At 36.8% G+C, this 22,560-nt stretch overlaps 4 protein-coding genes across 5 annotated transcripts; 3 read left to right on the top strand and 1 right to left on the bottom strand.

Moving 5' to 3' along the window:
- Window positions 1–1,939: 1,939 nt before the first annotated feature.
- mfsd4ab (major facilitator superfamily domain containing 4Ab) lies at window positions 1,940–6,849 on the top strand. The gene is made up of 10 exons (XM_008414275.2): window positions 1,940–2,215; window positions 2,302–2,500; window positions 2,606–2,851; window positions 2,949–3,111; window positions 3,289–3,404; window positions 3,550–3,723; window positions 4,892–5,039; window positions 5,133–5,203; window positions 5,334–5,454; window positions 5,572–6,849. Exons 1-10 carry the CDS (start codon window positions 1,986–1,988, stop codon window positions 5,673–5,675), a joined length of 1,572 nt encoding a protein of 523 aa, XP_008412497.1. The 5' UTR covers window positions 1,940–1,985; the 3' UTR covers window positions 5,676–6,849.
- A 1,162-nt stretch (window positions 6,850–8,011) lies between these two features.
- On the top strand, window positions 8,012–11,374 carry LOC103467677 (CMRF35-like molecule 3). The gene is made up of 4 exons (XM_008414277.2): window positions 8,012–8,162; window positions 8,249–8,614; window positions 9,738–9,789; window positions 9,962–11,374. The coding sequence occupies exons 1-4, from the start codon at window positions 8,126–8,128 to the stop codon at window positions 10,083–10,085; spliced, it is 579 nt and encodes a 192-aa protein (XP_008412499.1). The 5' UTR covers window positions 8,012–8,125; the 3' UTR covers window positions 10,086–11,374.
- A 1,808-nt stretch (window positions 11,375–13,182) lies between these two features.
- Window positions 13,183–18,431, top strand: LOC103467678 (cell division control protein 42 homolog). 2 transcript variants are annotated; one of them, XM_008414279.1, is made up of 6 exons: window positions 13,183–13,287; window positions 13,843–13,983; window positions 14,065–14,137; window positions 14,864–14,973; window positions 16,228–16,425; window positions 17,234–18,431. In XM_008414279.1, the coding sequence occupies exons 2-6, from the start codon at window positions 13,879–13,881 to the stop codon at window positions 17,321–17,323; spliced, it is 576 nt and encodes a 191-aa protein (XP_008412501.1). In that variant the 5' UTR covers window positions 13,183–13,287; window positions 13,843–13,878; the 3' UTR covers window positions 17,324–18,431. The 2 variants fall into 2 exon arrangements, with proteins under 2 accessions (XP_008412501.1, XP_008412500.1); XM_008414278.1 differs by lacking the exon at window positions 17,234–18,431 and adding an exon at window positions 16,586–17,137.
- Window positions 18,432–18,521: 90 nt separating this feature from the next.
- LOC103467679 (F-box only protein 6-like) lies at window positions 18,522–21,811 on the bottom strand. Its single transcript, XM_008414280.2, has 6 exons — window positions 21,532–21,811; window positions 19,797–20,046; window positions 19,578–19,692; window positions 19,378–19,473; window positions 19,036–19,165; window positions 18,522–18,968 (listed from the first exon to the last, which is right to left on the bottom strand). The coding sequence occupies exons 1-6, from the start codon at window positions 21,610–21,612 to the stop codon at window positions 18,798–18,800; spliced, it is 843 nt and encodes a 280-aa protein (XP_008412502.1). The 5' UTR covers window positions 21,613–21,811; the 3' UTR covers window positions 18,522–18,797.
- Window positions 21,812–22,560: the final 749 nt, after the last annotated feature.

Genomic DNA, 22,560 nt, shown 5'->3' with positions numbered 1-22,560 from the left:
GCATTGTTTTCACTTAAATTCAACACTGTGCGTGTCAGATTTTGAAAGCTGACACGTTTCAGTTCAGAAAGAGATGGCCTACTTCAGTAACCAGAATTTGCTGTTTATTTTTAACACTTGTTTCCAAGATAGTGTTAGTTGACAATTACCTGACGAACTCCTCTCGTGTTGCAGCATCTCAAAGAAGAGGAAGTGAATGTTAATGAATGCCTGTTCTAAAAACACTCATAATTCTCAGGGTTTAGAACATAACCAACATGTTCAACACGTTGGCAAATCAATTACGCAGCTGTGGGCTTTGCATGGCTGACTCTGAAAGATATCACGGCAGCAAGAGATATCATCTCAAGAAAACATGACATATTTAGCAAAAAAGGATTCTTCTTTTTTAAGACGCAGCTGACAAATGCAGATAGGCATATTTTATTATGTTTTGAGGCAAATTAAATCACAGAAGAAGTGAGATACGAACCAGTCAGGTTACACATATGCGAGATGATTTAGTCACAGATTCGCAGACACGTAGCGGTGTAAAGATTTATGTAATCTTGCTCTATCATTTCGTCAAAACTTCCTCCCATAAGATAAATACATTCAAAATAATAAAGAAAAACAGCAAGTCTGTGACTTCTGGTTCCCTTTACTGTGAGTGTGACAGATGCCCATATTTGGTCATAACCAGTTTCCTCCTTTCTCACTTTAACAAGATTAGGTATTATGCCCTCTTTTTTTATTCCAGTCTGGTAGCTGAATGTAACATCATTATATACATTCATTTTACAAAAATGTTACTCCTATAAATGTGAGTTTGTATTTTTTTCTAAAATAGGGTGGCATTATTTTCACATATTGTGCATATTGTGTTTTCTCATATATTTAGATTAACACAAATAYTGACAGTGGAAGAAACTAATTAGTTGAAAGAAAAATGAACCTAATCACAACACCGAAACAAAGAAATGTGCGATGGTTTCAAATATGAGCTTTGCACCAAGTACATGGCCAAATCTGTCCTGTTTTGATTTCATTGCAACCATTCAAGCTGATAAATGTAATAACAGAGAGCCACCTCTTGTGCATGTCTGGGTGAAACATCTGATATATTCTGTCTCTTTGTGAACTATTTCAGAGTTTATTTGGTCGTATGTTTTGGATCAGTCTGGTAATCCCAGTGCAATTTTATTTCAAAGGCCACCAGATAATAATTTAATTAATACTGCAGGTCTCCAGCCCTACTTGAATGGCTTGTCATCCTGTCTTAGTACCACTGTTTAAAAAAATAAATCTAAGCATCTGGTCAATCTGAGGAATAAAATCGTATAAAAATGTTCAATTACATTTATTTTACAGGAATTATAAAGTCGCTACCTGCTGTACAAGTGATATTGTTAGCATTTTAACATTTTCACAGGCCTAAAGAGAACTAAAATGTAGCAGCACATGTTGAGGGCATACACTCCTCCTTATATTGTATTTGAAGCCTGCTTATGCCTTGTTTTTGGGGCAATAATAAACACTCAATGGAAATTACTTTATCTGGCTGTAATTCTTTGGAGTTTTATCAAATTATATTATTCAGCAACTTACCAAGATGATCATTGTTCTCAATAGTGACTTTTAAATTAGCCAAATAAGACAAATATCAAACAATCTGTACATGAGACATCTGTGCCATTGCTTTCTGTATGACACATTTTCCATTAACATGAATGTGACATACTGTGCAACACAGTGACACATAAATGTTAACTTTCTTGTAGCATTTCAACGAGCAACCCTCTTTCTAAGTCAAACATTGACCCCATTCAGATTGGGATAATATTGTTGGAGGAATCAACACTTCATCCATTAACTCAGTTGAGCAATACGAAAGAGGGAGAGAGCTGAAGGCTTTAAATAGAGATCCAGAAACCCAATAGAACCTCAGAGCTTCATTCGATATCCGGTTGTGAGAAAAATATACGTGGTGGTCTTCTGTGCCCAAGATGTTCATAGATGAGAGGATTGTAACTCTGTTCAAACGAAACGCCCATCACACACTGACTTACTGGAGCGTTTTCTTCAGCTTTGGACTGTGCATTGCTTTTCTTGGACCTACAATATTGGACTTGCAATGTCAAACAAACTCAACGCTGAGTCAGATTACCTGGGTCTTCTTTTCTCAGCAGTTCTGCTTGCTGATTGGCAGCTCGGTTGGTGGCGTTTTCAAGAGAACGTGAGTATCACTAAACAAGCAAGCATCTAGAGATTCATCCTCATTTTAACTGTCTCTGTCTCTGTCATTTTTTTTTGTCCTTAAAGGTTATTCAGTGCTCTAGCTGCCCTGTTTGTCTCTGCTCTTCTCATCTCTGTAATATTTGCCATCATTCCTGTATGTAATAATGTCCTCGTTCTGGCCATCGCCATGGCTGTGTCTGGTCTGGCAATGGGGCTTATTGACACCATTGCTAACATCCAACTGGTCACCATCTATCAGAAGGACTCGGCCATTTTCTTACAGGTAAACTAAAGAGACGCTCATTTAAATAATAGGATAGAGAGATATGCTGCCGTTCTTCCAAAACTCTGGTAGTTTGACGTCCCTGCCGTCTGTGTGCTTCTGCAGGCTCTGCACTTCTTCATCGGGTTTGGAGCCCTGGTGAGTCCACTGATTGCAGATCCTTTCCTCTCGGAGACAGGCTGTGGGAATCATACGGGGAACGAGACCGAGATCATGCATCATTTCAGGAGCATGCTGAGATACAGTCCAATTGCGGAGCACAACATAACTCAGAGCCACCTGTCTCATGATGGAATAGAGAAGGAGGAGCCAGTTGTGCAATATGCTTTCTGGATCATGGCGCTCATTAATGTGAGACACTCGGCAGGCATACGTTAGTTGTCGTTTGATTTTTACTTATTTATTTGATGAAAATTGTAATTTTTTATTTATTTTGGGGGATTTTCAGCTGCCTGTGCCCATTGCTGTGCTGTTTCTCATGTATCGGGAGAACTTACTCCCACGCTGCCCTGGCAGCACTCCACGTCTTCTAGACAAGGATGAACTAGCAATGGAGACCCAGCAGGGGGCCGAGGGCCCAGACTTGGAGCAGAAGGAACAGGAAGCTGGAGGTATGCATGTGAAAGAAATATACATAGTTTTTTGCTTTCATTTTAATTTATCTTACATTCCTTCATGAATAACAAATACGTTGTCAGAAAATATGAAAACAAAACAATGAATGCCATTTTGTGCACACCAATACATCATTTCTGACTCTTTTTTTTTTTTTTTTTGCTCTGCCACAGGTCATGGGAGTATCTTCAGCTGCTGTCAGAATGATAACCTGCATGGACTGCCAGTATCCTTCTTTATGATTCATATCCTTGGAGGGATGGTGCTCTTTATGACCGATGGCATTGTGGTGAGTGAGAGGTGCAAATAAATCACACGGTATTCATTTCACATGCATTATTTCCCAAATAAACTTTTATTAGTATATACAAGATATGCATCCCATAAAGCAGAGAAAATAGGGTGCATGAAACAAGATGTTGTTTTCTTCTCAGGGAGCGTATGCTGGCTTTGTGTACACCTACGCTGTGGCCCCACCGATGTCGTTGCCGAACAAGACGGCGGGTTATCTGGCTAGTATTTTCTGGGCAGCGATCACAGCTGGACGCCTCTTGTCGATTCCTCTCTCATATCGCTTCCAACCTGTGCGGTTACTCATGTTAAACCTGGTATGGCCAACCAAAACGTTCGAGGCACATTATCTTAGTATACCGTACAGTTCCTTGATCATACTTCTTTAGATTTGTGGAATTTTATGTAACAGAATAACTGGTGATTAACTGAAGAGGAAGGAAAAGGATATAAGTTTTTTTTTTCTGCGATGTATGGTGTGCATTTTCATTCCATCCTGCTGAGTTACTTTATTAAAACGCTTATTAAGCTTTGAGTTTTTTGAGCCCATGTAGAGTTATTGCTGTTGTTGAGCTCATACCATTCATATCTCCTGCCAGTCTCCTGTGAGACTGAGGGAGGAGCACCTAAAAAACTTCTGTTTTCAAAACCAGTTACAGAATTTCTATAAGAATTAGGTCTAAATTAACATAGCACATAGTCGTATTCTATAAACTGGAAAACACATTTGAATTATTCTCTTTCGACAGATCAAAAGTGCTTTTTGAAAATTACCCTAATACAGGTATTAATCACCCTTTTTATTAAGCCTGCATTACCGCTTTAAAAAAAAGTCTTTTAAATTGGTCTAATATAACATACTGGTCCGAAATCTCATACTTTTATTAGCAGTAAGGAGAAAATCATCATAATTACCAGAAAAAAAAAAGCTTGAACAAAACTAGCGCCATCTAATGTAGTGAATTGAGTTTCTGAAATGAACCTTTCAATTCTAATCTAATTTAGGAAATTTTACTGACGATATACTTTGATGGAAAACGTTCAAGTGGAGCTCTGGCTGTGTGTTTAGAGCTGCTGGAAGKTGATCTCTGTCCCACTTTCAAGTCATTTGYAACCTCTAACAGGTTTTCCTTAAAGGATTGTCCCATATTTAGCTCCATCCATCTTTACCTCATTATGCAGCTACCACTGCGATTCATGTCGGACATGGAGTCTGCAGGAAGTTCCACTGCATGTAGTATTTACTAATTAGGTGATCTCTGAAGACAGCTGATTTTATTTAGGAATATTTAATAGCTGCTAAAGACCTWTTCAAGCCACAGTTTCAGATGTTTGTTAAAATAACAACATGCATCCGGTTCCTTCCACTTCTTAATGATTCACTTTGTGTTGGATTCTCACAGAAATGTGTGGTTGTAGCGAGATATTTCTCCTTTTCACTGAAACTCTGTGCTCTTAGACAAACCACTCTCWTTATTTTTGCAGGCAGGAGCTATTGTTACTGTGTTGATGCTGCTCATTTTCTACACCAGCAGCACCTTCCTGTTTGTTGGAACCTGTTTATGTGGACTTTTTTTGAGCAGCATTTTTCCCTGTATGCTTGCCTACACTGAGGATATCCTTGATTACCAGGGTATACCTTGTTTGTTTTTTTTTCTTTTCTTTTACTTCAAAATAATGGTGCACTGGTGGAAYGAAATGAGAGAGTATGAATTTGTTTTTGCAGGATGTGCAACCTCTGTCCTGGTGACAAGCGCAGGGATGGGAGAGATGGTAATGCAGGTCCTGGTTGGCTCAGTAAGTGCCTCCGTTGTTTAAAAAAAAAAAAATCTGTAAATGAGGAGAATTAAGTCCTTAATCGCAAACATACGGCAGGTGTTGATTTAGATTTATGTTTGGCAGTTTCATTTTGATATTTTCTCCACAGATCATTCAGACTGAAGGAAGCTACAGCTTCCTGTTGTGCGGAATGATAATCGCCTGTGTTGGGTTTATCCTCTTCTTTGGTCTCCTGCTTTTCCATCGAATGCACAGAAATTACCTCACAGGTACRTCATCAACCAGAATCATTAAATATTTATTTTAAGTCTGTAGATTTAGGTGTCTTAAAGTTTTTTTTTAACACTCTCTCAAAACTCTCCTCTGTTGTTCTGAAATCGGAGCAGGAACATCAAAGAAGTCAGCGATGGTAGAAGAACCAGCAGCAGACCAGAATGGATCGGCCAAAGCAGAACAGAAAGAGAATGACGACACTGTGACAATTTCATAGTTTTGATTTTTTTCTTTTTCTTTTATTGTGTAAATTGTACTAGTCACAAAGGTTTCTCGCTTTTTATGGCTAGATTGTTGGAAATGAGAAAGGACAGGCCAAGATTTTGAAAGTGGACATGTGGTAAAAGATTACAAGCAGTTAACATCTTACCAGAGACGTGTTAATCTCACGTCGTCTCTATTTTTGTAAAATTAAAGCATAGGGTTAGTTTGAAGGGGATCAAGACTCAACTGGACTTTAACCATTTTAAAACCACTATAATCTCAAAACATTTACAGTGATTTAAGCAAACCTTATTGGATTAGTTGATTAGTTGTCAAAYCAACWAATCTATATTGCTAAATGAAGACCCAATAATGGCTTACATTATGAGACATAAACTGCTTATTACCTTTTAACAGAACCTCACTTCCAAAATCCTAAAATATCCATWAAAAACATTTTTATACTTTGATGTTTTGCATATCTCGCCACATTTGTTYGTAAGAGTAATACATACAAAGTTATTGTAATAAAGTTTAACAAGTCAAATGTTTGTTTTCTTTGCTTTGAAGAACAACTGTTTACAAATGCAGCCTCTGTCTTTCAATTTATCCAACATGTAAAGAGAAAAACTCAGATGTTTTCCAGGAATAGAAAAGTCATGCAGGCCTCATCCAACCTTTCTACAGATAACAATTAATCTATATCTTCAACCAGAGGACCAGTTAGAAAAATATAAGCTTCCACTTTAGCACAAGATGATTCTTTAACACATTTATTTAGAAAAGTATATAAAATTAGATTTTCATCTTTTAAAACAGCAACACATACCTGCAGTTCTAGGCTTAAGATTTGACTGTGTTGCTTGAATTTGTGTGCAGTGACAGAAAACATTAGCAGTCAAATCACAATCTGGATACAAATTGAGTCTGAGAACCCATTTAGACACCAAACATTTGAAGATAAACATGTTTGACATCTCCAGTTATGCAGAAAGAAGGAAGGYGATGCGTCATAAGCAGGGATTTGCAATCAGCTTTAAAGAATTCACATAAAAAATKGAGAACTTACCAAATGAAGGCTTCCTTTACTGCATTTCTTCTTTTGTCTTTAAAAGCTGASATGATATTTTTCTGGAGGTCAGAGAAAGTCAGAAAGCAGAAGCGATCCTGTTAAGTTCCACAGGTTATATTGGTCTGTTTTTGAGGGGCTACCTTAAAAATGTAATGAAATAAAACAAATATCCAGAAATKWATTTATGAAAAGTAGGAGGAAAATCTACTTGGTCCAAAATTCCTTTATATTCTTCCTATTTTGCCCGATAAAGAATACTCTTATGACTGTTTTGTCATAGATTACAMMCTCTACATTAGTCATCAGTTAGACATATTTSAGTATTTCATATAAAATAATTGTCATAGACTCCAAAAGTGATGCAAAAGCATGTCTGACAATCTACTATAGTTACCAGGGTAAATTATTAGTGGTTTCTCTGGGTTTAATGATTTAGAAAATAAACTAGATGGTTTAAATCCTATCATTTAAATGTCATTATGTAATTAGTGCTTCAAAGAATAAACTTAGGTTTTCCTCAAGACTCAGTTCTTTTCATCGTATCTTTTCCAACTCTACAGTCTTGGTATATGGAGAATGTTGGAGGACAGTTTGAAAGGTTGCATTACAAGCAAAACTGTATCAATTTGTTTGTCTCTCTAGGGCCTCGTGGTAATTTTTGTGGTCCGGTGACTCCTGGACTCCAATGCAGAACTGAGATAAATGATAAAGAAATTGTTCACACGCTAAAAAAAAAAAAAAATGCTGTATGTGGAAAATACATAGTGTTGAGCAACTGGAGAGAACACTGTCTACTGCATCAAACTTTACATGATGTGGTTTGACAAATTGGTAAAGAAAGCTGGGATAGCTCAGCTGGTGGAGCAGGAGCAACTGAGGTGTCCGGAGTTCAGTCTAGGGTCATTTGCATGGCTTCCCCTTTCTCTCTCCAAACTCTTTCTTGTCAAAGTAATGTTCATTAAAAGCCAATAGAACCTAAAAAAGTATGTATTTTAAAAAAGAAAGCTGTAGATTGAAACTTAATCTCACAGAAGCATCAGCACAAAGTAAAAATTCCTCAGTTTATAAGGCAATTTTGATCATAACATATGATTCATCACAACATCAGCCCTTTGGGAAATCCCAGCACAAAGATCAGAATATATAAATAATGAAAAGTAACCACAGAGGTTTRTCGCCGACATTAAACACTAATATAACATGAATAAAGTACGATAACGTAACTTTGCATAGCTCAACATAAACAAATTCATCAACAAAAGTAGACTTACACAGATAAACTTTGTCAACCAGCCTGTGAAGAACTTTGTTGCATAATCAGAAGGGATAAGAGGAAGCCTGGAGTTGCCTAATTTGCTGTCGCACTTCACATTGTTCCCTGCAGCCACACCATGAGAACTTCAGCTTGTTCTGCCAGCAAAATTTGTGGTAATTATTTCAACACTGGAACAGATTAATAACAAGAAATACTAAAATGTCTGAGTATTTAATGTTACCRACTTTGTCTTTCGCAGTTCCTGTTCTCTGTCTCTTGTTGCTGATGAAGGATAAAGTGGATTCAGTTGACCTGTTGGCGCCAGAAGAAGTAACGGCATCGCCCGGTGGGTTGGTGAAAGTCGCATGTCAGTACGACCTTCAGTTCAAGGAAAGACCCAAATACTGGTGCAAAGGATCAGTTTATGAACTGTGTAAAGWGCTGGTGAGAACAACCAGCAGAACACAACGTGACAGGTACTTTATTGCTGATGATAGGGAAGCAGGAGTCTTCACCGTAACTATGACTTCACTCATGGAAAGTGATGAAGATAAGTACTGGTGTGTAATATCCAGATCTGGGAGAAACGTCTACAAAGGTGTCAGGCTTGTCATCGCTCAAGCAGGTATTTGAATCAATACAGACTTGGATGGGGAGTCACTCTCCTGAATTTTGATTGTTTTTGCTTTGATTCTACGTTGATGTTAACCTGTAAAACCTGATATTTAGGGGGTTTTTTGAGAGAAAGATTTGAATWCAAATCTTTTCTCGAGGGGGGAGRGGGAATCATAGAAGATCTGTTGGTGTTTCCAGCTGTCATCTGCTCTAATAACAATAGCTCAACAGAAAATCCAATTTTAATCATTTTTAGGTTAATGTGTTTATCGTAATGTTTTAAAATAAAATTCTAGTAATTGTTTTTCAATATATTTTAAAGTTTTGAAGAAACAAYGTTAAGAATGTGAATTCATTCAAAMCATGTGCATGTGTAAACACAATTTTACTAATTTGGTTTGAGTAAATATCTTTGTAAATATARCGCAATAAAAATGTCTCAATGGCCTTTAAATTAAACTCTTGAAAGATCCACTCTTAAAAATTCTGGGACAATCAAATTTTTGGTATCTTCTTTTCCAATCCCATTCCTAATGTGGATTCTCTGAACCCTTGTTTGTTTTAAAACATCAACATTAACTTTATGACATTTTAAGCCCCCAAGAAAGTGACTAATGTTTTGTTTAGGTTACCAAAGAGTTGATTGAAATTTGTTACTGTTGTTAGGTTKGGTGTCTACATCCAAATGTTGAGGAACGGCATAGCAACAGTGAGCAATACTGCAGCCCACGACAATTTTATAATGACTATCACTGACAATAGCAGAATTAAAATTCATATTCAACATATGTGTTGACTTCTGAGTGGTTCAGTGATCAAAGTAAACTGCTGGGAAAACTTTAGCTTGATTTAGATTTTGGTAAAGCTTGATCAGATTGTTGCATAGTTCAAAATGGTTATSTGTAAAATATGTGCTTCTTTTTGTCTTTTCTCTACCCCAACAAACTGGGTCTATTTTTTTTTTACCAAATGTTTGATTAAAACCACCCAAATTCTGTCCTAACACCATAAAATCCTGAATTTTCTGYTGAAGAAACAAGCATAACTGTTTTATATCTGGTATAATATTGTGAAATTTGTTTATTAATCAAATATTGTACATTTATTTTGATGTAATATGTCGTTTCCTGCAGCTACAACACCAAGCACCACAAAAAGTAGCGTCTTGGCACARCAAGAAACAAGGTGGGTGTTAAAAATATTTTAAAAATTAATGCTGAAAAACATATTGTTGTATACTCAGCTATTTATCATTTATTTATTTAAAAAAAAAAACTATGCTTAAAAAACAGTGATTTCCTCCGCACAGTGAATGTAAACTAACTGTAGTGCATGTTTTATTCTATGTTTCCTCTAGTTTGTGGGCATCTCTACGGTGGTTTCTCTTTTTGGTGACATTGGGGTGTTTGGTAATGACACATGTGGTTGTCTGGAGGATGGAGGCTTCAAGGAACCCAGAACCAGAAATGACTGTAATGTAAATGAGCTGGTCTGTGAGTAAATCATAAGCACAGTCATAAACAGTCATCTGTGATATCAAGAACAGTGGAGCAGCTAAACAAGACATGGAGTGGACATTCACTGACATTCACTACAGTGTGAATGTAGGTGTTACATCCTGATTCAAAGACAATAACAACWGGGGAGACACAACACCAACAATTGTTTAAAGCCCTGTTAAAGGCATTTATTACAAAAATAAAAGTAAAGAAGGATGTTGGTGACAGCTCGGTGTACCGGTTGGCGTAAGCCCAGGAGTCGCCGATCAGGAGAGCCTCTTAGTAGCAGGTGTGCCGGAAGTCCCTACCGTATCATTTGGGAACACCAAGAACCCCCAAGTTCTACCAGGTCATCTGCWACAGCAGTGGGGCTGTCACAGGAGGAGTATGGGGTTCCATTTGTGTCAAAAATATGTTGGCATGGTGTTACAAACATATTTGTATGTTYCTAACATACAAATATGTATGATATCAACATACATATTTGAATGTTGATGTCAATCCAATGGGAAAGGATCTATCAAGATGTTACATGGTTTTAATGTGGGTATTTAAATTGACAAACCATTTTATTTTCAAAGTCTTAAAGAAACGTTGGTTAATATTCCTGTGAGCTGAGGTGTGTTTTTGATCCTCTTTTGACTTGATTCACTTACAGAATAACAGAACCTGCATCCTGAGAGTATTCTGTAATAATATAATGTAATAGCATAATGTCACAGCCTCTCAGGACATGCAGGTAAAATCATAAGTCATAATCCACGCTGTCTACTAATCACAACTTTCTTTCAAATTCTTCAAAAAAGTAAAATATATTCTGTAAAACAGACTGTGATGATTATAAATCCTGTTAGATAAATGCAACTGAAGTATTTGTGCATATTGGTCATTGCAATCAAATTGTTTATCATTAGTTTGGATTACTTAACATTTTTGCACAATTACAATTACTTGTCCAGTTTAATACATCTACTCTTAATTCTTGGATTTAGAAGCATCAATTGTTTTCTTTATGTGCAACACAGAAGTAGTGAAATATTTAGTTTGTGAAACTGTTGTGTTGGATTTATGTATGGGTTCTTTACAATAACAATTATATGTACTTTTTTTATTAAATCTCCAAATGTGGAGGAGGTGCATTTGGGGCTTTTTCTACAGTGCATTTGTTCAGATGTCATTTTTAACATACCAAAAGGTCCATGCTAATATAATAGCATGTCATCATGTGAAATACCATAAATATGAAATTAAAGCAATTCTGTTCAATTCAACCTTGTTTACATTAATTCCTGTTTTTGCATTTGTGGCATATAATATGCCTGAGTGAAGTGGCTGCATCAACAAAACATGTCTAGGCCACTAGAAAAAAAGTTGAGGTTAAATAATGTCAGCTGCTGTGGATATTGTTTTCTCAGCCAAATTCAAGGAAGGTTACTGAAACAGAAAACACTCAACCACTTAAATTGAAGCTTTAAGAGGCTGAGTTGTCAATGTAATCATTCTTTCTGCCTCTAGTAGCCTTGAACAGATCAATTTTCTGATATCTCCCTGCAAGTAAAGGAAAACAATGTTCTCAGTCCGCTTTCACTGCCCTCTGACAGTGCAGAAAATCAATACATTTAGGAAAAACAATTTTTCTGTGGTCTGTTGCAGTATACATACACACTTGCTTCCTGAGGATACAAATATATTTTGCAATCAAAACTATAGTATAAACAGTAGAAATTAACAACCAGCAGTCATTTTAAAGACACCAGCAAGACATTTAGAGTAAATTCAAGCATGTTTATTTTGAATATTGTTTATCACCTAGAAAATTTGTCATTGTCAGTTTTTTTGTTGTTTTTGTTTTTTCAGGTCTTTCTTGTCACTTTGTTGTAAATTGTCATTTTTTCAAGATAGCATGTATCTCTCAAATGTCAACTACTAAATATAGAAACCTCTAGTAACATCACTTGAGGCAAGCGATCCAAATTTTATTGAGCATTTCCTTTTGTATCACTCCTTTTCTGTACATTTTTTAAAATCAAATCAGTGTAACTGCCTTAAAATCTGTCAAGAATCATTTGCTGTCATAACATTTACTGATGCTGACACAACAGCTTGATTTTGTGTGGTTTGAAATGTTTTCTGTCAAAGGAGCCTATACTGAGTCATTGACTTTCAGCAGTCATCCCTTCTGGTTGAGCATGTAGCAACATAAGTGTTGCTACATACATCACATATGTTGCTACATTCACTTTGCGGCAATGTAGCAATAGAGGAAAGAAAAACACATCTGTCATGGCTGATTGTGGGCTTGAGAATACAGAACATACACACAAAAAGGAAAGAGAAGTACTTCCTATGTTAAAGAATAGTAAGAGTTAGTAGCAAGAGAAGGAGAACATTGTTAGCAGCAGTATCTTACCTAATGCTCCCAAACAGGAAGATGTCACCGCTATGCAGAACACCAAGCCTAATGTAGCTTCTGAGAAGAAAACAAATGAGGAGAAAACATAAAGTTATGAGTTGAAATAACCAAATAATGCAAACTGGAGAGAAGGAGGATAATGTAGCTGATGTAGCTGAGAGGTCTCAGGTCTGACTAATAAATAATTAGAATCAAACTGTATATTTGACATCAACTGGAGATTTCCCAAGTGCTATGGCATGAGGTTTGTTATGACTTGGAGCTGTGTACTATAAATAAACTAAATTCAAGAGAATGGACCTGAACTGAGTTATGGGAAGGATGCAAGGTCAGAGGGGTTTGAGGTGACATCACCATCCTGCTGCAGGAACCACTTGGAACCACTCGCAAAACATTACRCAAAGCCAGCCAACATAACGAAAGGACGGCGCTTTTTAAAATAAGAGCATCTGGGGAATGGTTTCCAATTTGTGATATAAAATCCGCATCCACGGACAAAATATGATCTATTTATAACATTAAATATAAATAACATTATATTTAAAGTCGCAATTTAGGTGTCGCTTTCGCTACTACTTTGTGAAATATGTAAGTTTATAGTGTGCTGACAGTGCCAGGAAGTTTATTTTGAAAAATGTTTCCGGGATTATTCAGTCTAACTTGACTTGTGTGGTGGACGTGAGGGGCTCGGCTATCTGACTGAACCAAGTTTCAGGTCGCTGGTGCCAACGCCCGGCGAAAATAGCCAACTTATCGAGTACAAAAACGAAGGTACGTAGCTTTATACAAAGCCTACACATATATCTAAAGTTATTTGACGAGTGGGCGTTTATTACAGTCATTGTTTTGGATATTGTAGTTTGCTAGCAGCAGCAAAGTATACACGGAGACCTAAACTATCGTTACCGACTGGTGGCTAAGCTAACGTACTGGTTAGCACTATGTGGCATTAGCCAGCACTGCAGTAGCATAGTTTGCTAAACAATACAAACGAAGGTTTTATGTTCCATTTGCTAATAGCTCAGCTAATCAACTAAATAGCATGTAGTTATACTATAGAACTACTCTTAAGTAGTCTATTCAGCTAAGTAATTTTGCGGACAAGTGATTGTTCTTTAGCTAGTGTTAGCTTCAAGACAGCTTTGAAAATAATGGGGTGTGACTGAACAAGTCAGTGCTGCCTTTTCTAGGCATCACACCGGTTTATCAAGTTGTACCGGGATTTTAAAAGGCAGGACGCACCACATAGTTATGTCCAGAGTTTGTCTTTATTCGAAGATGYATGTCGTAATCAATGTACGCTTTCTCCTCCCCCTCTTCCTGCAGCTAACGTAATTGTCAGCAGCAGCCGAAAGCACAGAGATGCAGACTATCAAGTGTGTTGTGGTTGGAGATGGAGCAGTGGGAAAAACCTGCTTACTGATTTCATACACCACCAACAAGTTCCCTTCTGAATATGTACCAACAGTAAGTTTTATTAGTCAACCTGTTTGACAGATTAATTTAAAAGTATGACCTGACTGTGACCATTTCACTCTCTGATTGCAGGTGTTTGATAACTATGCAGTAACTGTAATGATCGGGGGTGAACCATACACCCTTGGCTTATTTGATACAGCAGGTATATATATATTTTTTTCTCTTAACATGCTAATTAAAATGTTGTTGTTTTTTCTTCGTTATGCTAAATTTAACGCCATTTGCACTTTCTTAAAAAAATTAACTACAAGTTGTAATAACCCTGTCTGGAATTGGCATGTGGTTGTATTGAATTATTTAAAGACACGTATGTAATATGAAAATGTAGATTATACTTGATTGTGGTTGTATCTTCCATAGAGCTTACAGGTTTGTMCATTTAAATGTTTCTGTGTAGGGTTAGACGTTAATTATTTGCAAWGAATTTCATCAGAATGTATATGTTTAATGGATARAGATGAATTTGACTATTTTTGTCATGTAAAATGTTCAGAATTACTGCTATACAAAGAAACTGAACTKAATTGTACAGGATCTGTGCAGATRCATTGTTTACAGACATTAATAAACGTAAATTATAATTAGTTGTAGTCAATTGCAAGAATAGGGATAATTCCACAGTTGTGTGTTTGTGCAGCTACAGACACAGAAACTCTTCTTGTTTCCTATTTTACTTTGGTTTTAACGTTACAAAAACGTTGGTATATGTCCAGACAGGCCTTCAGTTGTATTCTGTGAAAACAGAGCATAGGTTTGCTGCACTGCCTCTGCTCTATGGCTTTTAAAGTTWCGTAATTCTAGAAATTTTTTAATTTAGCGTCTTTGCACTGAGGTATGGAATGTCAACTTCTGTCTTGTCTGTGTGTAGGTCAGGARGATTACGACAGGTTACGACCACTAAGCTACCCTCAGACCGACGTCTTCCTAGTCTGTTTCTCAGTTGTTTCACCTTCCTCATTTGAGAATGTTAAAGAAAAGGTAAGCAAAAAAAAGTTAATTTAAAATCACACCTGAAAATCATAGTAAAACTGTTTGAACKCTTYYWTYATTWWTWAWWWAWTWWYWTSRYKKMKWWRRWMKWMWTRWWRMMWRYTKTTYWWSARSWKMYTWTWYWRMRSAKYWWTTMWTYWTKWWRWAWWWYWWMYWWMWWWWRYTRYTWKTTSTWSTMSWMSRMRSCAYSWKRTKMYWSTRRYKWYWWTAAKMWRCTWYYYTMMWWMMTYCYYMSMMGRYKSTKYWRTMATSWKSTGMTRWCWWCAAAACTGTAATAAAAACATATTAAATGCCTTCAGAAAACATGAGCAGATCAGATAAATAAACTTGACCTACAATGTCTTAGGCTAAATTCAAACCCTCTCATATTACGCAGACCAATTTGTGCTTAATTAAACTCATTAAAGCCCAGTTTGTTGCAGAAGAGAATTGTGCAGTTTCGCCTGGAAYTRATGACCTAATATGGCTTCTGCGATGTGCCAAACCTGCAAGCGCTTGCTTTGAGGAAGTCTGGCTGCTTTTGYGTTCTGTTTGTACCATGAGCGACGCTGCACCCATCTGTCTCCCATGGTCATCCCAGACATGCTTCAMGGCTTTCAGTTGATGGCTTTACTTGCACTGTCAGCTCCCAGATTTCAAGGAGCAATTGTACGATCCCCAAACCAAGTCCAAGCTGGACGATGGATGCAAAACAAATGTTAAACATTGTTGAAGATATTGCTAAATTRCCCGTGAATTTCTATTTCACAATGACTTGCATTTCCATTTTCTTCGTCAAGTAACATGTTTGGTATTTAAAGCTGCAGTAAGTAACTTTTATAAACGTGTTTGTTTGTTTTTTACGTTTCTTAAAACTGTCACTCTGTCATGGCAGTATAATAAGGAGTATTATCCTTCACAGTATAATGCTGTGAAGGATTAGAAAATGTTTACAATCTTAAATTAAAATACAGGTTTTGAGATTAACAGTATCAAACTGTGTAGCTAAAGTCTTAATTAACTTGTACTTGACACAGAATGTTCTTTCAATGTTTTTTTTATCTTCATAAGAAACAAACTATTTCTTTTATTTAATAACTGAAATCAACATTTCAATTATTGAGTTTTTGGAGCACTTATTYGTGACATTGTTTGCAAATTGAGAGACAAGTACATGACTTTATTTATGGAAACATCTGTGTGCTTCTGACACTGTGTTATTTAGCCAGAGTAACATTTTTATTTGTCCTTYTCCTTCTCCAGTGGGTTCCTGAAATCACCCACCATTGTCCCAAGACYCCGTTCCTGTTGGTAGGCACTCAGATTGACCTCCGCGATGACCCCTCCACAGTGGAGAAGTTGGCCAAGAACAAACAGAAGCCAATCACCCCTGAGACAGCAGAAAAGCTGGCTCGAGACCTTAAGGCAGTCAAATACGTGGAGTGCTCAGCCCTGACTCAGGTAAGACCTGTTTCTACTCTGAACCCTGCATGTTTGCCATCCTTTCAACAGCAACGCTAGAAATACTTTGACTTGTCTTTTGCTAACGGCTTTCGACTCTAAACGCCATCTAACACTGTGTGTGTCCGTGTGTTTCTCCTTTCTTTGTCTTTTCCTGTAGCGGGGACTGAAGAACGTATTTGATGAGGCTATCCTAGCCGCTTTAGAGCCCCCTGAAACTCAGAGAAAGAGAAAATGCTGCTTGTTCTGATGTCTTCTTGSATCTTGCTTTGCCTCTTGATTGTCTGCTGCTTTTTCATTGTAAAGAAACGTCTCACTAAAGTAACCACAAATTCTTTCGAAGTTGAAAACTCTGTGCCCATCAACCTTTTTTTTTCTTCTGTTCCTGTGTGCTCTCTTCTCAACTTGGCCTAATCATAGTTATCCCCGCTGCCTAAGATGATACGAGTGCCAACCTTTCAGTCTCCTTTTCGTCCATCTATAACTTGACACGGCTAAGATTTTCTTTTTAAAGCACATTATGTTCTCTCAGTATTKAACTTATGTTATATTCTACAAATCCATCTAAGATAGTCCATCTCTCTTGGACTGTGAGTTTTTCCTCGACTGTTGCATCAAAAWTTTYCACTRACCTTTGTCATTAGACGGCTTGATCATGAGGAGAATCTTGTTTAATGTTTGAATAAAGGAAGATTTTGATTGCCTCACTCAATTTCTGCGCGGCTTTCTTCTGCTCATACAGTTCAGTTGAGATCAACTTGCACTTGGAGGTAGCTTTGTTTTGAATAACAACATTTTGTTTCCACAGAAAGGATTAAAGAATGTGTTTGATGAGGCAATACTAGCCGCCCTGGAGCCTCCTGAACCTAAGAAAAGGCCTAAATGTGTCCTGCTCTAAGATCCTTCGCTGCTTTCTTCAGACCGTTTTCCAGAACCAGGTTAACAGTACTGATACGGTTTTCTGCACAAGGAYATTCCACCGTTATTTGAGATGTCATGAGATTTTAGCCTCCCCACAGACGTAACATAAAAAACATTTAATGTGTTAAATGATTTTTAAACTTCGGTTATTCTGTGCTGGGTCATTTGATACCACTGGTCAGAAACGATATSAACTCTTGACTGGTTAAACCAACAACCAACTGGAGATGACGCTTTGAAATAACTCCTCAGTTTGACCTCAGTGTTGCTTTTTATGGAGAAATGTCAGGAGAATAGATTAAATAACTTGTTTTCTCCACAAAAAGTTCTTGTTTCATGTGTCACAAAATTGGAATGCTCACATCGTTTTGTATTTTGTTAAAAATATGACTTTAAACRTGTTTCAAACTGCAACATTCTTCTATCACCAGCTTTTGCATTAGCAATAATATTCCTTATTTTGTGTTTTAAGATTTAAAATGTATTTTAATCATTCCAACATGGCCTTTAGGAAGTTCTAAGGAATGCAGTGGATGATTTATTTTTTTTTTCTTTACTTAATTCTCCATCTTTGCTCTCGTTTTTCCAAGACATGGCCTGAGAAATTAGGCAGGAAATATATTTCACTTCCAATTGTAGAAATATTGATTTGAACTTTTTTTTTTTTTGCCAGAGAAATTTTCACAGCATTTAGGTCAAGCTTAAATCTTCATTGTGGTGACTTGGGTATCTTAGTTTACAGGCCAAAGTTTTACTACCAGTTCAATTATTTGGTAACCTCAACATYGCCTGCATCTCATCAGTAACAGCTTGATGTTAAATGACTGAACCAATGACATGTCTTTTCCATGCCGAATTTTTAAGGTGAATTGTTGAAGTGACTTGTAAATATAGTAAGAATAACTTATTTACTGAATGAAATTGTGCATTACTCATGAGGTTGAGAAGCTGAGATGGCGCTGAAGTCAATTTAACCTGAAAGATGTTTTTTCATTGTATTCAACTTGACAAAGTTGTACTGTATCTTGCTTGTGATAAAAAAAAGCACAACAATAAACCAGTATTATGATTAAATCTTCAAATAACACATGTTGTTCTGTGTCTTGATAATTACAAAGGGGAAATTATTTACATTTTTACACGTGGACAAAAAAGTGGCAGCAACAATACAGCAATACAACTGTACAAGAATTTAATTGCACATTGTGAGCAGYGTGAACGAGCATTTTTAAAAACATGACTACACTGGGTTATATAATTGTTAAAGCAGCAGTTGCTAGAAAGTTTCAGACTGAACATTCCAAATGGATTTAAAAGTACAAAAATCAACAATCTTGTAAATATTGGGTTTTAATATAGGCTTGTTACAGTTTAAGATAATCAAGATTAGATGTCTGTTTTACAGGTTAAAGGCCAAAAGTAATGTAGAGTAGTAGTTAAAACCTGTCGTCTTAACCACTGTAGGGTTCATAATTCTGTTTGTCCAGYGCTGGACATAATTCAATGGATGTTTCTGTCAAGCGAATTCCATACCATCCCGCCCAGAACACAGAATCTTTACCGCCGTGCTCAAAGTGGACGTATCTGATTCCGGGTCCGTAGTCCTTAAACACGTGGATCATCTGGGGGAGAAATAAAAGATGTTATGCAAAGGATTTCTCAGGTTTCATATCTCCTCTTCRTGCATACCTGTTTCCACCTGTCATTTTCCTGTTCAGGTAGGTGAATAGTCTTGGGTGTAAATTCCTGAATAACCCTATTGTTGCTGTGCAGAAGCTTGACAGACATGTTGTATTCACAGTTGCATCGAGGTGCGTACCTAACGACACGGAAACACAATTTTAGGTTTAGTTCGGACCCAGCTAGTGTACGGAATTTTTTTTTTTTTTGCAAAAATCTAGATTATAACACATTGCCATTTGGGTGTAATGAGCTTGGATGCATTTAGGTGTGKATCAGTCACAAAATATACTTTAAATTGAATTCTACCTAAATCTTTAATTACTCCCTGAGCTGAGACGGTTTCCTCACCAGTCGGACACCTTGATGTGGGGCTGGACCTCGTCCATAAAAGCCTGGCTGTAGCCCTCCTTCACCAAATCAATGAGCTGTGACTTTGTGCACGTTCTGCAAACAACGATGAGGMTTTWCATGCTCTCCTGTATATTACAACTTTRATAAAAACCATGAGAAACTATTACCACATTTACAGAATCTTTTGAGTTAATTACCTGAAGGAAGTTACAAAGTTTGTTTGTACTTGTGTATTTGGGTGAGGTGCCATCGGTTTCTCTACTCTCCATCCATCACCACCGTTCCTTACTATAGTCCAACCCTGTAATTCATCTGCATAATCAATAGGAATTAATAATTGTTTATCAAAGTGCATTTCTTATGAAGCAGATAAAATGGCATTTGCTCCACCTCCCCRTAAGTTAGCATCTGTTCACCTTCCCCTCTTGGATTTTTTATGAGATTTCTCCTYTTCTTGCACATGAAGTAAAAGAACCTCCAGTCGCTTGGTACTTTGGAAGATTCGTGCAGATTATATCCTTCTCTTCTGCACCTTTGTCTCCAGAGAGACTCATTATCTGCGACATCTTTCCAATGATGGCAAACTAATCGACACACACAAACCACCAGGTGGGCAGGCAGATTTAGGAAGATTTCCTCAAGGATGTCCAGGGGAACATTAAAAGCCTAGCATGACAGAAAACRGAAGAAAACAGAATTATTAGCTCAAGGTTTTAAATATTAGGGGAAAATTATGTATTTTAGATTTGCTCAATTCAGCTTCATTAAAACAACAAAGACAACAAAAGTTTGTAGCAAGAAAAATGTTAAAAACTCAAGAGTTCACCACACACACACACACACTTACACACCTGTGTGCCGCCAACATAGTCCCCCTCCATTTCTGAAGGTTTGCCAAACTATGCGGTAAGGTCAATTTTTTGAGAGCTCTGGATTCAAGTTATGCCAAGTTATGAAATAAAATATTTAGTTTAGCAAAACATCTGAGTATTTTTTTTCCTGTGGTGTGCCATTTTTAATAGGAGTAGTAGGTAAATGCAGAAACTTAATATGTCCATCTAGGCAAAATGCTAAAAAAAAAAAAAAAAACTATATTTTTGTGGAGGATCTATGTTAATGGCATTTATACTGGAACATTTTAGTTCAAGCTATGACTTTTCTTTTCACATGATTATGTACGCAATTATACAGGCCAAGTATAAAGATGGCTTGTTTCTATACTGACTCATACTTTAATTTGCATTCACTATGTCTGTTGTCAGCAGTAAATAAATAATAATCAGTGATTATTATCAAATCAATAATTTGAATGGATAAAGATACACCAACCTGGTTTTTCATGGAGGATGCTTTTTTTTTTTCTTTTCTCACTTTGTTATAAGAAAATGTGCCGTAGGTTATTTGATAGAGTTGTCCAGTGTTTAAACATTTTTAAAGAAAGCTGAATGCTAACTGCTGCGACAGACTGACGACCTGTCCAGGGTGACCCCGTGTATAGAAAATGAATGACCAGGGTGACCCCGTGTATAGAAAATGAATGAATGAATGAATGAATGAATGAATGAATGAATGGATGGATGGATGGATGGATGGATGGATGGATGGATGGATGGATGGATGGATGGATGGATGGATGGATGGATGGATGGATGTATGTATGTGCCTACAGAGGATGGGTGACTAAGTGAAGTGCAGCCTATAGCTCAGTTAGCTCTTTTGAAATCTGTGATTGTTTTCTTTTAGCCATCACTGGAACATTTCTAAGCATTAAATTATTTTTCTTTTAACCAAGAAGCTTGTTTTTGATAGGAAATAATATCTCAGAGGTTAACAAAACAATGTAGACGTATCAGGTTTTTTTTTTAATCTAACGTTTTAATTTATTTTTTTAAGCACGTCAAAAATATTTTTCAATAAGCCAATGAAAAAAAAATTGGTAACATTTAATACCGCGATCAAAGCTTTACTTGTTTGTCAATTGCCGCTGAAAACATTCAAATTATGAATGTCTTCATAATTTGAACGCAACGTCTTTATTTCACGTTGCTTTTTATCAAGCTTATGCCACTGAAGTGGTCATTGCTAATTGCATTTGTCCTAAGAACATTTCCACTTAAGCATTGTGTGCGTTATAATATTTGTTTTACTTACATGCTCAGTTGAATCCCAACCTGAATCAGGAGAAGGTGAATTCTGTCTGACCGGTAATGTGGAGCTGAGCGCTTCACCCATAGTTACTGTCGCTTTGCTCGTCTCATCTGGAATAAATCGTCAAGACTTGAGACTTTCGTACGAAAACCTAATACGTCAGTATAATCCCACTCTAAACCTAAAATACAAGCCTGTGTCCTGCAGATGAGTTCCTAATATGTATAACTTAGCACCATGCGAATATCTTTCCGGAAGTTTCTCCTCATGAGCTCAGCTCCTCTTCAACTCCGCCTCAGAAATACGTGAATCATCAGTGCGTAGCAGTGCCTGTTCTAAGATTAGCTTACAGCAGTGGTTTCTAAAGGTTTTCTTCTGGTTTATTTCACACTTCAGGTTGCAACAAAACAAACTACAAACCATCTTTACAGTGAAACACTTTTGTGTAACTGTTGTTGTTTTTTTTTAGTTCTATACTGTAGAAGAGTATTCTTTGCTGTCAGTGTTATTTCAAGTATATTTCTTTTTTTATTATTATTTGTAACAATATTCAACTTTGCTATCATCAATACATAAAAAAAGCCTCTGTGTAAAATAGGGTTAAAACATGAACAACTCCCTGAGTTGTTGTTTTTTTCATTCATCGCGCCCCCCTGCAATGGCACTGCGCCGCCTCCAGGGGGCGTGCCCCACACATTGGGAACCACTGGCTTAAAGTAAACGCCGACCACCAGATTACATTTTAAATTTATGATAGGTATTTTCCTAGAACCTACATAAAAGAACCACAGACAACGTATATGAATTTTATGACAAACTTTGCAAAGGAGAACAAACTCTATCAATTGCTCCTCCGAGCTGTTCATAGAGCGTTCTGAAAATCTTTGGGTAAAGCTTGTCTTTTATTTTCAAACTTCAAAGAGGGAGGATAGGCAAGATAGACAGCAGAGAAAAAACAGCAAAGGTCGTAAAACATTTTACCTAAACACAGCAAAGGTCGTAAAACAATTTACCTAAACAACTAGCAACCCA

Source organism: Poecilia reticulata, linkage group LG7, assembly GCF_000633615.1.
Source record: "Poecilia reticulata strain Guanapo linkage group LG7, Guppy_female_1.0+MT, whole genome shotgun sequence".
NCBI lineage: Eukaryota > Metazoa > Chordata > Actinopteri > Cyprinodontiformes > Poeciliidae > Poecilia > Poecilia reticulata.
The sequence above is the reverse complement of the archived record's forward strand: the minus strand, read 5'-3'. Positions and strand labels throughout refer to the sequence as shown.